The sequence below is a fragment of the Larus michahellis genome, chromosome 7 (assembly GCF_964199755.1).
Source record: "Larus michahellis chromosome 7, bLarMic1.1, whole genome shotgun sequence".
In the NCBI taxonomy this organism is placed as follows: Eukaryota; Metazoa; Chordata; class Aves; order Charadriiformes; family Laridae; genus Larus; species Larus michahellis.
The window spans coordinates 23,596,607-23,612,149 of NC_133902.1; the positions used below are offsets into that span (position 1 = coordinate 23,596,607).

A 15,543-nucleotide genomic window follows, 5' to 3' on the forward strand; every position below is an offset into this window, starting at 1 on the left:
AAAGAATAACAAGCTTACATCTTCACCAGGTTTGCCTGGAGGTCCCTCTGGTCCACGAGAACCAACTGGACCCTAAGAAAGAAATATATTTGTTGAGAAGTCAATTTAGCCATCACTAAAATATCTATTTGCTCCATTTCAAAATCTGGTTTTACAAAAACAGACATAGAAAAAGGATTATTTTATGCCTAAACACACTTGCTTAATTTTGTAGTGCTCTTTCTAACCATCCTGCCATTATGAAACTTGGATTATGTTATATAAAAGTATAGGATGAATTCTTCAGGAGAGAAAAAAACCCCCACACATTAAAAATCACAATTGCTATTGTTCCAAATCTCTGGCTCTTACTTTTACTTTCAAACCGTTTTATTGCCTCAAAAAGATAAATATTCTCATCATCCTTTGTGTAAGTTACACTACCAGGTATGGTTTTACCAGTGCTTAAACATCCTCAGGTCTGTGCTGGAAAAGTAATAATGATTATTTATACTATAATCATTATTATGCATGTTCAAAAAAATTCAAATTCGTTGATTCAGGACAACGTGCTCTGAACACCACAACTCTTGACTGAAGTTACTTAGTAGCTTCAGCTGAGACAACACAAAAAAACCCCTTTCTGAAGTAAAGAGGTATAATATATTTTTTGCATTTTTATTGTAGAAATCCTTGTGTTTATTTGTCTTACCATAGGTCCTGGATCCCCAGGTTCACCAGGTGGGCCTGTGGGGCCAGCACCGCCCTAAAATTAACCAAAGATGAACACAGTTACAAATTCCAAAAAGTAAAAATATAAGGATATAAATTAAAATCCATGATTAGGAAAATCACAGCCGTGGGACAGCCTGGATACTAATTCAGAACCGGTTCACATTGCAAAATGAGTGAAAGTTGGATACTAAAATCCCTAAAGCTTTAGATAAGTCTTGCGCCATACACAAATCCCAATGCAAACTTAACACCATGCCAATACTGAAACCAAACAGTCACCATTTTCATTGCTGTTCCCCCATTAAAAAATGTCTGTTGGGTTAAAACCTTGTTAAAGGTCTAATAAATTGTTCTTTTTGAGTTAATTTCTGTATATAGGGTACATCTGGAGCAGAGCTCTAGAGAGCCAGAAGAGGCTGCTCCGGACACAGATGCTTTCATCGATGCCTCACTGAAGACGGGCATTGCCTCAGAGACGCGCACACACACCAGTTACTATGTGTTTTACCTTCACTCCTGGCTAATTACCTTAAATCCCCTGGAGTGAAGTACTTACTTGTTTTCCTTGGAGACCTTGAGGACCTCTTGGACCCACTGGACCCTATTGAAAACATAACTTGTCACACACTGGAAATCACCATTTCCCAAGTAACATTCATCCTACAAAGGCAGCAAAATGGCCTGATAGTGACCTCCAAGATAACATTTCTATGGTCAAACTCTCTGAAAGGCTTTTACTCAGGAGACTGATGTTATGAAATACAAAAGTACAAAGAATGGAAATCTTCAAACTCAAAAAGCCACAGTGGGGTAAATTCATTAGCAGCTGAAAATATGGGCTTGTTTCCTTTCTGGAACCTCAGTGTCTCTGGAGTCAGTCAGAATAACCGAGTTGCCTGCATAGCTCCACGGAAAAAAATTGTAATAACAGAACCAAGTTGGGGAGAATATTCTTCCCTTGAAGGGAATCTCATTACTCAGATTAATCTCATAAAGGAACCAATGACAAAATAAATTCATGCTGCTGTTCTCAGTTGTGAACAGCAACAAACAGTGATGGAAGGATGTTATTTTCATGAATTGTACAAACCACAAAACATCTTCCAAACAGTTGTGGTTTGTTACAGAAAATTCAGAATTCCCCTTAAAAAGTTTCATGGAATTTTTAGGAAAAATCTCATACTCTATGCTTACGTTATGGTATAAATTACAATAATCTTGTCTAAAAGTAATTCTCTCATTTATAGCAGTACAAAAATATCTATAGTAGGCAATAACTTGCACATCGACAGAGGCTCAAGATTTATGTCTTTTACACACAATTCATTAATTTTTACTAATTTTTAGAAAGCAAATGTAGAAGCGTTAGTAATAGGCCGTTTAATAATTCTAATCAACATTAAAAACAACCCAAAAACCAATGCTTAAGCTGAGTGACTGTCAGTTACTCAGTGTACAAGGAAAGGAAAAAAGGCTATCGCAGAACTTGAGAAATCAATCCAAAGACAGTGAGTAACACCTGACTTTAGTAAACTTTGCGTAAAGCCTTAGAGATATTGAAAGGCCTAGATATTGAAAAATAATTTTAAAGATATATTAAGACAAATCACATTTGATAATGACAAAAGAAGAGGCAGTACAAGAGATGCAATGCCTCAAGACAAATTGAGTGAAAGGATTAAGCAAAATGATGGAGGGCAACAAAGTAAGTAGGACAGACTTCCAGAACAAATCCTTGCATGGGCACACAGCAAATCCACTGGAGAGAGACAGTCACAAAAAAAGGAAAGTTCTTGGAAGAAATCACTGAAAAATTCAATCCTAAAGCAAAACATCAGATTACCTTTAGCACCTTTCAGTTTGTATTGAAACTGTGCTTGAAAGTTACTAGTGGGGTCTTGGAGGGACAAGATTCACGTAGGCAAACTCGTGGACAGTACAATCACTAAAAGATGGTTTCCTTAAGAATGAAGGTTAAAAATAATAGCAAAGAGGGTAACCGTATCTTCAAGACATCACAACGTGATATAAGAAGTGAAAAGAGATAATACTAAAAAACAACACCAAGAGTTCCAGCAGAGACAACTTACGGTGGTGAAACAGCTTTCACAGACAGTAAAAAATTTTATGGTTATCATTAAGTCCTTAGTGCACTAGAAGTAAAGGGCATTATCTAAACAGTGAGAGACACCAATGATAAAACTGGACCCACTGGAGAAACAGAATGTCTGTCTTAAAATAACGAAGCACAGCTTTCAGTTAACAGCCGGTTTCAGAAGTAATTTTTTTTTTAATTACTACCAAAAATAACCATATTTTATATAATAAAATAACCATCTTTGATGTCACAATGTGAAAAGAAGCCTTCAAAGTTATGTGTTTGTTTATTCTGCTTTGCGTTACACCTCATGCTTTTCAGTTACTCTGCAGTGACTCAAGACAAGAGAAGACGATCAAAGGGCTGGAGCACCTCTGCTATGAGGACAGGCTGAGAGAGTTGGGGTTGTTCAGCCTGGAGAAGAGAAGGCTCCAGGGAGACCTTATAGCAGCCTTCCAGTACCTGAAGGGGGCCTACAAGAAAGCTGGAGAGATTCTTTGTACAAGGGCATGTAGTGACAGGATGAGGGATAATGGCTTCAAACTGAAAGAGGGTAGATTTAGATTACATCTTGGAAAGAAATTCTTTACTGTGGGGGTGGTGAGTCACTGGAACAGGTTGCCCAGAGAAGTTGTGGATGCCCCATCCCTGGAGGTGTTCAAGGCCAGGCTGGATGGGGCTTTGAGCAGCCTGGTCTAGTGGGAGGTGTCCCTGCCCAGGGCAGGGGGGTTGGAACTAGATGACCTATCTTTAACGTCCCTTTTAACCTAAACCATTCTATGATTCTGTGGAAATCGGGAGCTTTTTTTTTTCCTGTACCTTACTCTTAGCAGCTGCTGTATTTCAGAAGGAGGGGAGGAAGACAAGAAAGCTAGAGGTGTGGAAAAAAGCTTTCACTTTAACAGAAGAATATTTTTTCACTTTTTCGCAGGTCCTGTGAAAAGCTGTACTAGAACATACTGTACATCCAGGTTCTAGAGGCATAGGGAGTTGAAGAGGATGAATTCCCCTTTGGGTTTTTGCATATGCCCACCACTTCCACCTCGTTCTACAGTACAGGTCTAATCTGGTCTTACCACTGCACCAGGCATCAGTCCCATCTGACTACCAAGTCCAGATTTCTCATCCAGTCCTGCCATCTGAGCTGAAAATGGCTGGAAAAATAAGATGGGTGATTTTAGCGTTAGTAATTTTGACGCTTCATAAAGCAAAATTTCATGCAACCGAATCTTTGTTGTTTACATTGGCTTTGCAGCAATAAGAGCTAAATTCTTGTTATAATCATTAAAATAAAAGTTGTCTTTCCTGTAAATTTAAGGTTTAAGGCTTCATAGACCAGTCAAACGCATGACATTGTCTGCTTACTATTCTGAATCTACTCCCATTTGAATATTAAACAAATGAGAAAATTACCTAAAAAGAGGAAAGCCTCCCATGAAATTAATTTCTTTCACCACCTTCAAATTTAAATCACACCTTAACTTCATCTGCACTATTCCTTTATTTCTTGTAAGCCTTTCTTTTGTTTTCATTTACTGTGCTTCAAATTCAGAAATACCTTAAGGTAAATGGAAACGTAGCTGATTTTATGATTTCAAACTGCAATATTTAAGCATGTTGCCCTTATCCACCTGATAGGCCATTGCTGTTCATGACAATTCACAGAAACAAATGAGTTAGAGCAGGGAGAACCTTCAGTGCCCTCCATCTTCTTCAAGTACATAGTTGAAATAACAGTTTTATTTTGCTTTGTTCAGAGCCAGATCCTCACTTGTGGCAGGCAAGGGATTACAGTGGCTGAGAGTGAGCAACTGCGCAAACGTCCATTCAAGTCATCTAAGATTTACCATTTGTTCTGCATCAGATTTGTCCCCAAACACATTTTTCGCAAGGCTGGAGATTGCCTAACTTCAGAGACAGGAATACAAACCAAAAATGTCTTATATCTCTGGCCACACCTATTCTTTCATGTTTTCTGGGGAAATCTATAAAGGATGGTGGCCTAATGCCCATCCTGGTGCTTCTGTGGTTCTAAGGGATTCCTCTGTGCTGAAGATGATTACTTGGGCTGAATCTGCTGGATTCAGAACTATTTGGAAAGGTGGTTAAGTCAAGAAATGCTGCCCAAACTTGCAAGCTGTTGGCCTAACATGAATATTTCAGCTTATTGTCAGTATAACTCTATTGTTTTCCGTAACATTGCAGGAACAATGGAGTGAGAAACCAAAACAGATATCTTCCGAACAGCAATGAATGTGTAACTGAATATACTTGACACATTCAAATATGTATTTCATTATCAATCACAATTAGTGTTCCATGGAATTTGCAAGGCCGGGGAGCGGGGAGAGTCTTGCAGAACACCTTGTCTGTGTCTGTGGCTGGTTAGCACTGCTTTTGACAATTCCATACTTGATCTCAGTGTTGGTTCGAACAATTACAGCAAGATGTATACTTAAGCACATTTTGATTTCTCATATTAGTTATTCTGTTATTTATAATTAATCTTACTTTTTCTTTTCCATATTCCTCATTTGGCACACCAGTTTCCCTGTACTATTGCCCAGATCCCTTGGGTTTAAGTCAGGTGGAAGTAACGGAACCCTGATGAGAGTTTTAGATTTGGCCACCTTGGCTTTTCTAGATGCTAAAACCCATTGTGAAAGGTGTGGGTGTGTCCTTTCCAAGGTTTCTCATGTTCAACTTGCCCCAGTTTTTTGGCAGAACTTGGACTGTCACTAACTGCTCTCCCTCATGACTGGGAGACGGGAACTGTGGGCACAGAGTTCCACATTCACTGAAGCAAAGAGAAGTTACTCTTTGTATCACGTGGATCTGGCCCAACACTCACTTCACTTTCTATCAAAGCAAGTGTAAAACTTACCCTGCTTAGTCCATCTGGTCCTGGGTGGGTAGGATGCCCTGGAGGACCAGGGTCACCAGGTTGGCCAGGAATACCAGGTTCACCATCAATCCCTTGAGGACCACGAGGACCCTAGAGAAAAATCAGAAATGCCAACAGTGTGCAAAGGTATTCATTAAAATCATTGTAACTGGCAAACAACTGCCTAGTCTTTGTGATAGGTTTCTGATAAGTTTTATGCATTTCTACAGAAAGATCTTCAAAGAAACAAAATCCCTCAAGATCTGTTCCTACCTTCAGATCAGACGCGCTGGCTAAAATTAGTCACAAATCCAACACACAAGTAAACTGCCGTAATTTGTCTCAGAGACATTTTTAGAAACTCGGGTTTCCTGTCATTCCATAGTAGAGTATACTATTCCTGAAAAACTATTTGGCTTTGCACACAATACAGAATATCACAAATTTACTTCTAAAATACCTACAGCTCAGAACTGTGTACATACACGTTTAGGAAACTCCAGCATAAGGCTGGATTTTTACAGCCTCTTGACATCAGGAGTGGTTTAGACAGCTCACACTATTGCTGATTTCTCAACACAGTTACACGGCCAAAAGTGCGGAGTAACTCCCTTGGTGTCGGCGTTATCTCTGGCTAGTATTGGCAGAATAGGCTTAGGAGGCCATCCCATTGCTCCCATTTTGATCACCCACTTTTGATTCCTAAGCTGGATTCATCTCATCTTGTGTCAGAACTAAAATTAAACACAGAAGCAGCTAATGAACATTAGTGGAACAAAATCAACAGCAACAGGGTCAATAAAGATACACTTCAACCATAAAAACAGACTTTAATACTGCTTCCTTCGTTAGAATAAAATGTTTGACGATGGCAAGGAAAAATTTTATACTGTATGATGAGCTCTTCTATTTTAAGGATCCTTAAACATAAAACTTTGGAAGCCCGGCTCAGTGAGTCATCTTTACAAACACAATTCTCATCAGACAGATTGCTTGTCTTTCCTTGAGATGAGGACTGTGTTTCCTTGCAGTCTGCAACACATTTCAGTGGAATTTATGTCTGAACTAGTATGGTTTGAACTGGGATGATTTGAACTAGTATGGTTCGCATGTTGAAGAAAAAGCATTCCCTTGGGAAAGAGCTACACTGGGATAGCATTGACAATAGGATTCCCGGAAACTCCCAGTGAATAAGCTAATTCTCTTAATTCTCATTCTATCTTTATGGTCCGAAATTCCTATAAGCCTCGCCATCAGGGGAAAACCCTTGTCTTCTCAGACATACATGTACACACACCCCCCTCCTCGCAGAACGAGTTGTGAACAGATGGTATTCTGAAACAAAGCAGGATTCATGCACGGTGGATGGAAACAGAAGGTTCTAGCAGAAAACATTATTATTTAATATTTCTATTATAAACAGAAGTACACACTGCCAAACCTAAAAGTGCATACTGTCCAAAGGAGGAAAAGAATGAGTTATCTTCTTTTGCTTGTTCTCAAAACAAAAAGAAAACAAATCTAAGCGTTAGAGAAAAAAACCAGTTCCCTATAAAGAATTAAGCGAGCTTCTACACAACTACTGATTTTCAATATCCAAACAAAGACACCTTAACGAAACCTGATACAGAAAAAGGGTTTTTTTTCATTTCTTTTTAGAAAAGTACCTACTTCGTAGTCACCAAAAGTCAACCTACTTCAAGAGCAACAGTGCAACCCCCCCACCTCAAAACATCCCTGAAAACCATGTTTTGTATTTGTAGGTGGCAACTAACCAGCACTATATAACCAACATTTGGAGGGTTTTTTAAGAAAATCTTTATTATACTTTTATTTATTTTATATTGTTTATCTCTTCATATGTATATTTAAAAAAAAAAAAGCCCTTTCATTTTCCTTCAGTAGCTCAAGGTCAGTGAGGTGGTTTTTTTAAAAAAAAGGGGGGGGTGGAAATTCTAATACAGGCCACGAGGTGGCACCGTTTAAACACTCAATTTACTCATTCTGACTCATTGCTGCTGCTGTTCAGGAAACTATTACAGGTTTTGCCTGTAATGGAACAAAAGGAAATGCAGACCATGGTATAACACTCTTAAAATACTATGTATTTTAACTGCTTCTGCAATTACAATCGAGTGTAAATCCATATGGAAACAAAACATACCAACGGTTCTGCGGATGCTCAACCGTATTTTCTGTCTTCAAAAGTTCATTTGTAAACACCTAAAATTTTATCATGCTCCGTAACTCCCTCTCCTTAGATGCATTTTGAAAATGCAAACATGCTATTCCCTCGCTGTTTCAGTCTCATTGTTACACTAAAAAAGAATTTGGGGGAAAAAATATGCTAGTACTCCTGAATTCATTTTTACATGGGTCCTGCTTTTGTAAAAGGCAGAGATTCATAGCAAGGTTGAGTCCTTCCGCTCACTAGTCAGTAGGACCTCATGTAAAGACCAAAAAAACATCCAAAGAAACAGACAAATGGCTCGGAAATGTGCTTAGTGTTTTTATAATAGCACTGGTCAGTAATGTATTTACCCAGATTAATTTTATAAAGGGCATCTGTACAAGGTTACCTGCTCCGTGAGGTATTTTAAAAACACCTGCAAACAATGTGCAGAGAGGTTTTCATAATATAAACTGCAGCTGTGAGCTAACATTTTTGTTCACACAAGCATAAATAAAAAATCCTGCACTGACAGTCACTCTGTATCTAAAAGCCGGACTTTTTGGTCTCAGACCTGCACTCTGACATACACACGGCTCACCAGAACCTCTGACGTAACATTTTTGAAGGAGCTGACTGGTTCCTAATCCCTTGATATGCCTTGAAAGCAGTATAATAACCTGTGTCAAAGGAACTCAGAACTATTTGTAACAGCCTTTTGGTGTTTTCGGTGCTTTTAGCGACCACTCTATAGAGACATACAAGGGATGCATGGCAGAGAATGAGACAATATTTGGCATCTCATTGATAATATTGCACATTAGGAAAGCCTTTCAGACACCTCTATAAACACAGTCAAGATTCCTCTACACACCACAAGATTTCACAATTACTCCCAAAATTCTTTTAAGCATCTTGATACTCATTCAACAGACAAATGTCTTACGGTGATTTAAGAGCGGCAGTGGCTTTGGCATCCATCTCAAAGAGGCTACACACTTACTCCACCGCTTTAGAAATGTCTTTACCATCTATGGACAACAGGCACTCACTGGAGGACCAGCAGAAAGGAGTCAGTTTTAGGCCTATGCCTGAACTCAGTATTGGCTCACTCTGTCCTGAGGGCTAGGAAAATATCCACATAGAAATTACAATGATACAACTCTAAAATCTGCTTTTAGCAGCTTCTGCTCTTTGACCTTGGTTTTTCAACAGGAACACGTCGTCTTTGGTATTTTCAGCACTCCCTTTTGGCCTTTCTGTGGTTCTCCACATGCAGACACTGAAATTCCCTTCTGAAGTCTTTATTTCCACTGAGCAATCTTGATTATATTATTCACCAGCATACCAACATATGTAGTCACATATTAACTCCTGCTAACTTCCCGAACTTTGCCTTTGCTGAGATACTCTGAGCCACACGGCTCTCACTGCTGCTGATGCACAGTAGCAACCAGCAAAAATTCAGCAAGTTCTTAAGCAGACGAGCACGATGTTCCAATTTTGTTCTTTTTTTTTTTTTTTAAATCCTGAAGAAAGCCATAGTCTCAGACACTACTTTGGGGAAGTGTTGAGAAAGGATGGTTTTTAGTGGAAATACTGCTAAACCTGTCAACTATGTGAAAACATTCAGGTTTCAATCTACCCAGGGGAATGGTGAGATATGAACGTGTTTCTGTTTGTTACCTGATTCTTGGAAAATATGAGGAAAGTTCTGGTAACTCTAGAAGACATGGAGACAGTTAAAAGCCATCTAACCATTTGAGGTTAGTCAGTACTTGCCTTCTGAGATATTTAATAACTTACAGGTCTTCCCTTTGGTCCTCGTTCTCCTCGTGGTCCTTGTGAGCCTGGAGGTCCCTAAAAGAAAGATCAGAAATATTAAGTGCCTTTTAATCTAACTAATGATTAATAACGCTCTGAAAATATGAAATGGAATGCTTATTTGAAAATTAATTGGGGGGGGGGTGTTCACATTATCATAAAGAAAACAGCTACAATCACCAACTATTCAATATTTCTTCTCAATAGTACATTGCCTGAAGGGTGTAGAACCAGGATGCAGAGATCTACAAAATAGTTTCATCTCTCATGTGCTCCACAAGTTAATTTAGCAAAGGTTTTCTGAATGCTGGAGGCTCTTAATGCAGAAATGTACAGGTTTGAGACATCCTTCTTGCTAGCCCAGAACTGGTCTCTGCTTAGCCACCGCCGGGGAGTCTACTGCGTCTCCTTCTACTCTTGCTCGATCCCTGCTATAAAAGCATTCCCCGGCATCAACCTCACACAAAGGTCCTCAGCCATGCCTGTACTACAGGCACACATCCATTCACTTAGGGCATGGGCTGACCTGCGACTAGTGAAAAATCCCATAATCTAGTTGCCTCCTCAAATCCAGCGGCTTTGCAGGCAATACCCACTACAGGCACGGAAGAGTCCTCCATCACATCATCCTCACTGTACAAAACAGAAGCAGCAGGAAGTGGAAAATGCTATCATCGGAGAAACAGAACATCAAAAATTACTCACAGCTGGTCCTGGGCGGCCTCGTATTCCTGAAACCTAAAGAAGGCAATATAAATTAAAGTTACCAAATATATTATGGTATTATTTGTCATGACTACCCTACCAAAAAATTAGTTATTGAAAAGTAAATAGCAAGAGGGAAGATTCAAGAACCAGGGAAGGTGCAAGGCTTTTTGGAAAAAAAAAATTATATATATATATATATATATATAAAAATTCTACTGGTTATCTCTTTCCAGTTTGTTGTCTTTTTATAGGCAATATGAGCAAAATCTTGGAAGTAACATTGTTATTCTAAAAACAAAATAAATAAGTGTATTGCAATGATTTAGTCCCAACTTATTCTTTTCATGTGTTTGTCTTAATGCTGGAAAGGGACAATAAAGATAGAAAGTGACAATTTATTTCACCTGTTTTCTCAAGTGTCTCTACGCTTTCCAAATACTAATTTACCATTATACCTCCACAAAATTCTACCTATAAATATAAAGATTATGACAGATTTAACTCAATAATTTTTTTTTCCCAAAATACAATTGACAGGAATTTCTAATGTTATAGATGTGAAACAGTGTAACTAGTTCCATTCCCGTCATTCCTAAGTTGTACATTTTTGTTGTATTTCCTTAATTACTGCAGTTCGGCTTTAAAGTACACTTCTAGGGTGTGCTGATAGATGAAGAAAAAAGTGGACTTACAGGTGGCACTATGCCAGGTTCTCCTTTTTGTCCCTGTAGGAAAAAGACACAAAAACATCAGATGGCAGAAAATGAGTGGAAGTACAATTAACAGCACCAGTTACACCGATACCATCCCTGTGACTGTGACAAACGCTAAGACTTCTCTAAGGACACAACTGAGACTAAATTAAAGTACCTGCGATATCTAATCCGTACTATTTTTAATGACTATAGACACTGATTAAACGAAGGCTATAAATTAACAGATTTTTTCTAACTGCATAACATACTTGCTGAAAGAAGAGTCAAACTAAAAAATTGCCATGATATTTAAGTACTAGAAAACATGCCATAGTTCTGTTGTCGGATGATTTGATTCATAGGAAATGCAGAGCCCAGAGCAGCATTCAGATTCCATTTCTGCAAGGTATTAAATTAAATTTCATATCGTTAAATCTACGGACATAAAAAACCTGAATGTTCATCTGCAGCATAGGGACAGAATAGAAAATGATACCGTATGGCTTCAGAGTGAAGGACACAGCATTGGCCAATTGAATTTTCTTTGATCTGAATGTGTTGGCAATGATTACGTGTTACATAAAATAGCTGGATTTAGACCTATTTGTGTTAGCCATTTTATTAAGGAAAAAAAAAAAAAGAGGACTTTGTAAAGAGAAAAAATTTCCTGCCTCGTTATCAAGTAATAATAAGCTGGTTACAGTCCATTTATTTCGTTAAACTACCTCTGCACAGAGAGCTACTTGGTTTCAGCGAGTGTATATACTTGATCACCTCAAGATTATTTCCATTATGTCTTGTAGCTTCTGTAAGAATAAAACTTCTCTTTGTTTAATTGCATACGATGAGAGAGGCTGCCCACAGAGCCACGGCTCTGGGCAAGAGCGCATCGTCCCAGTGCTACCTACCGCGCACCGGGCAGCTAAGCCCCAGCAAAAAACAAGCTGCAAGTTGTCATAGTTTGGCTTCTAATGACCTCGTGGTCCCTTTCCTCATTTTGTGGCACTGCTAGAGATGAAACAACCAAACTACTCAAACTGGAATTCCTTTGATGTAGACAGCAGGGATTTCAGCCAGGGGATTCTCTACACTAAGACCATGATTTTTGAAATCATTAAGTGTTTTTAACAGAGCTTATAGTTGATTTCTGTGAAGCACCCCAAGGAGATGCAACAGATTCTTCTAACGGTTGTAAAACGTTAAAGAAAAAAAAAAAAAAAAAAAGGAAATCTTACCTTTCTTCCTCTACCTATTAAAAAAGAACAAAAGAAGAAAAGAGAGGAAATTAATGTTTTTACTCTGAGAGGCAGAACACAGTGAGAGCTGAGTGAAGGTGTTGCAGCCAGAGCCATCCTTGATCCCAGATGCACAGAAGACGGTGCATCGCCTACAAGGAGCTGGGGAAGTCCCAGGGACACCCATACTCCCTTGATCGGGTGTGAGGAGTCAAAATGGTTGCGATGACGTCCCCTGATTCTCAGCCTTTCTCAGTGTTGCACAGAATAAGAAAGAGCATTTCAGGAAAGCAGAATATCATGTGGGGAATTGTCAGAAGCTGGCCTAATGATTGAGAGTGAAGTCAAAGGAAGTTTTATTACTGACTTCAATCCAAGCAATGTTGATGGATCCATAACATATTACACGGTATTTTTCGAAAGATAGAGCTGACTGAGGCATTTTTGACCTTTTCTTGTTTGAAAAGCACCGGCAATATCGTGCGCCTGAATTCAGAGTGATACAGCCACATTCACATCCACAAAAATCCTTCAGAGGCATATTTTATTAATACCTTGAATAACAGTAAGGAATTCTGGAACATAGCCATACTGCTTTTATATTTGTTGGGTGTACCTTGTTGGCCTTGGCCTAATGCCTCCCAAAACACAGCAGGATGCACCATCTATTTATTAACGCTTGCCACATCTTGCTCCGTTGCTCAATTACACAAGTCCGTGCTACATGCTCTTTATCACTATTTTATCCCACATTAAGCTAATCAACAGCAATTATATCTTCTGAAGAAATTGCTTTAATTCCTATATATAGAATGTAGTTCAAATAATGCAATACACAGTATTAATGAGCATTAATTGCAAGTTAAGAGATTTTCTTTTAGGAAAATTTAAGGGGGATTGCTTCATCCAACTCTTGCCAGGGAGAAGAAATGGACTGGAAAAGGCATAATCTTCAAGGTATATAACAGAAAGTATGCAAACAGGGAATTAATAATACTTCATACTGATTTTTTTTTCTTATGTCTCACAAAACGATCATGCGTCTGTGTTTCCACTTTGGGGAAACACTTTATACTGTTTACATATAATGTTTACATTTATTCATCTATTGGAGGGGGCCTGAATTGAGTATTTCATTAAAGTATACACTTATTTTATTATATATATGTTTATGTAATAAATATAGATTTATCTTAATATGTTTAAGATATGTATTTATCTTATCATATTTATCTTTCCGTTCCAGATGAACCGCAAAAAGCAGCCAGAATTCAACCTCCTTGAAATATCATCAGATCAACCTTTCAGTTATAAAGCCGTTGGGACTTATATCAGATTCATAGTCAGAATAAAACTGTTACCAGAGATGCACCAGCTCAGGTGCAACCCAAGATGGAAGATAACTGCCAAGTATCTACTCTCTTCAGATTCACCATGGAAATACCATTAAAAATTTCGGTAACGTGAGGTTCCTAGTTCTTTGGTTTGGCTCTCCTTTCAAAAAAGCACAAGCACACCGGAAAGTAATCTTACCAATGGTGGGGTCAAAATCACGTGTTGTGTGGGGACACACGGGACAGCACTCTCCGGGGGGCACCTGTGGGTTCTCACACTCCAGCACATCTTGACACTGGATTTCATCGCAAAGAATAGCTCCGTTGTCACAGACGCAAATTTGGCATGGTGAGGGCTTCCAAATATCCCTGTTCAGGTACATCTGGCCATTCTGAGTGCAGGCGATTTCTTCAACATCTTCTCCTGAGGTAGGAGAGAGAATATATGACACGTTTTCCAACCGTGAAATCAAAGGAGGAGTACGTCTGGACAAGGAAAAAGCATATCTGAAGATGAGAAGCAGCATAACATACGTGAAGAAAACAGCCCACCAGCATAGCTGAAGTTGATATTAAGGACTTCTAAATATCAGTCGTCTTAAGTGTCTTTCTTATTTTACCACCTTATTTCTCGATCAGAAAGAATTAAAAGAGAGTCACCATGGAGTGCACAAGCCCACCACAGTATCAAAGGAACATTGCCGCAGGAGTCTCTGGATGTCATTTTGCTAAGTGGGGTGCTAACTCTGTGTTGAGGAACTCCTGCTATGTGCCAGCACAGGGCATTACTCCCCCTCTACTATGCCTTGGTGAGGCCGCACCTGGAGTACTGTGTCCAGTTCTGGGCTCCCCGGTTCAAGAGGGACAGGGAACTGCTGGAGAGGGTGCAGCAAAGGGCTACCAAGATGATTAGGGGACTGGAACACCTCTCTTATGAAGAAAGGCTGAGGGACTTGGGTCTCTTCAGTCTGGAAAAAAGACGGCTGAGGGGGGACCTTATCAACACTTATAAATACTTAGAGGGTGGGTGTCAGGAGGATGGGGCCAGGCTCTTTTCAGTGGTGCCTGGGGACAAGACAAGAGGTAATGGGCACAAACTTGAGCACAGGAAGTTCCACCTAAACATGAGGAGGAACTTCTTTACTTTGAGGGTGGCAGAGCACTGGCACAGGCTGCCCAGAGAGGTGGTGGAGTCTACAACTCTGGAGACATTCGAAACCCGCCTGGATGCGTTCCTGTGCAACCTGCTGTAGGTGACCCTGCTCTGGCAGGGGGGTTGGACTAGATGATCTCCAGAGGTCCCTCCCATCACCTATCATTCTGTGATTCCATGATTACACATGTCTGAGTGGGGCGAACCTGCGAGACTTCTGTACATAAGGGCATATGCTACCTGCACCCTGCTGCAGGAACCTTACACAGCCAGACTTCAGACAGCATTGAACAGACATGGCAGAGTTTGTGGAAAAGGAAAAAAAAACTCATTTATTGGGGCCTTGGTGTAAAGTAATACCAACACAGAGCATCAAATCTTCCAAACAGGACAGTCACTGCCCAGTGGCAATAGCAGTCTCCATTGCAGGGGTACTTGCAGAAGTTTCTCCAGCTGAGTGAAGAGAGGCTCCTCAAACTACTTATTTTGCTTGGTTTTTATAATCCAGCTGGTTATGGCTCTACATAATAACCCCAGCACACGCATAAATTATTGCCATGGATGTATATTAACTACATACAAAATACCACCTAAATACAAAATACCACCTAGATATTTTAATTATATATATTAATATATATTTTTTATAGATATATAATTAATTATATACGAAAGACCATTTATATAGGAACAGCATTGAGTGACTATATGCATATGTCCTGTTTATG

At 39.3% G+C, this 15,543-nt stretch overlaps 1 protein-coding gene across 1 annotated transcript in view; it reads right to left on the minus strand.

Moving 5' to 3' along the window:
• Nucleotides 1–15,543, minus strand: part of COL5A2 (collagen type V alpha 2 chain) — a 113,458-nt gene that overhangs the window by 40,149 nt on the left and 57,766 nt on the right. The window contains exons 2-11 of the mRNA XM_074593991.1: nucleotides 13,862–14,086; nucleotides 12,329–12,342; nucleotides 11,091–11,123; nucleotides 10,396–10,428; nucleotides 9,673–9,726; nucleotides 5,697–5,807; nucleotides 3,889–3,966; nucleotides 1,271–1,315; nucleotides 692–745; nucleotides 19–72 (exon numbers count right to left, since the gene is read on the minus strand). Coding sequence (XP_074450092.1) covers nucleotides 19–72; nucleotides 692–745; nucleotides 1,271–1,315; nucleotides 3,889–3,966; nucleotides 5,697–5,807; nucleotides 9,673–9,726; nucleotides 10,396–10,428; nucleotides 11,091–11,123; nucleotides 12,329–12,342; nucleotides 13,862–14,086 — 701 coding nt within the window. The remainder of the gene's footprint in view (nucleotides 1–18; nucleotides 73–691; nucleotides 746–1,270; nucleotides 1,316–3,888; nucleotides 3,967–5,696; nucleotides 5,808–9,672; nucleotides 9,727–10,395; nucleotides 10,429–11,090; nucleotides 11,124–12,328; nucleotides 12,343–13,861; nucleotides 14,087–15,543) is intronic.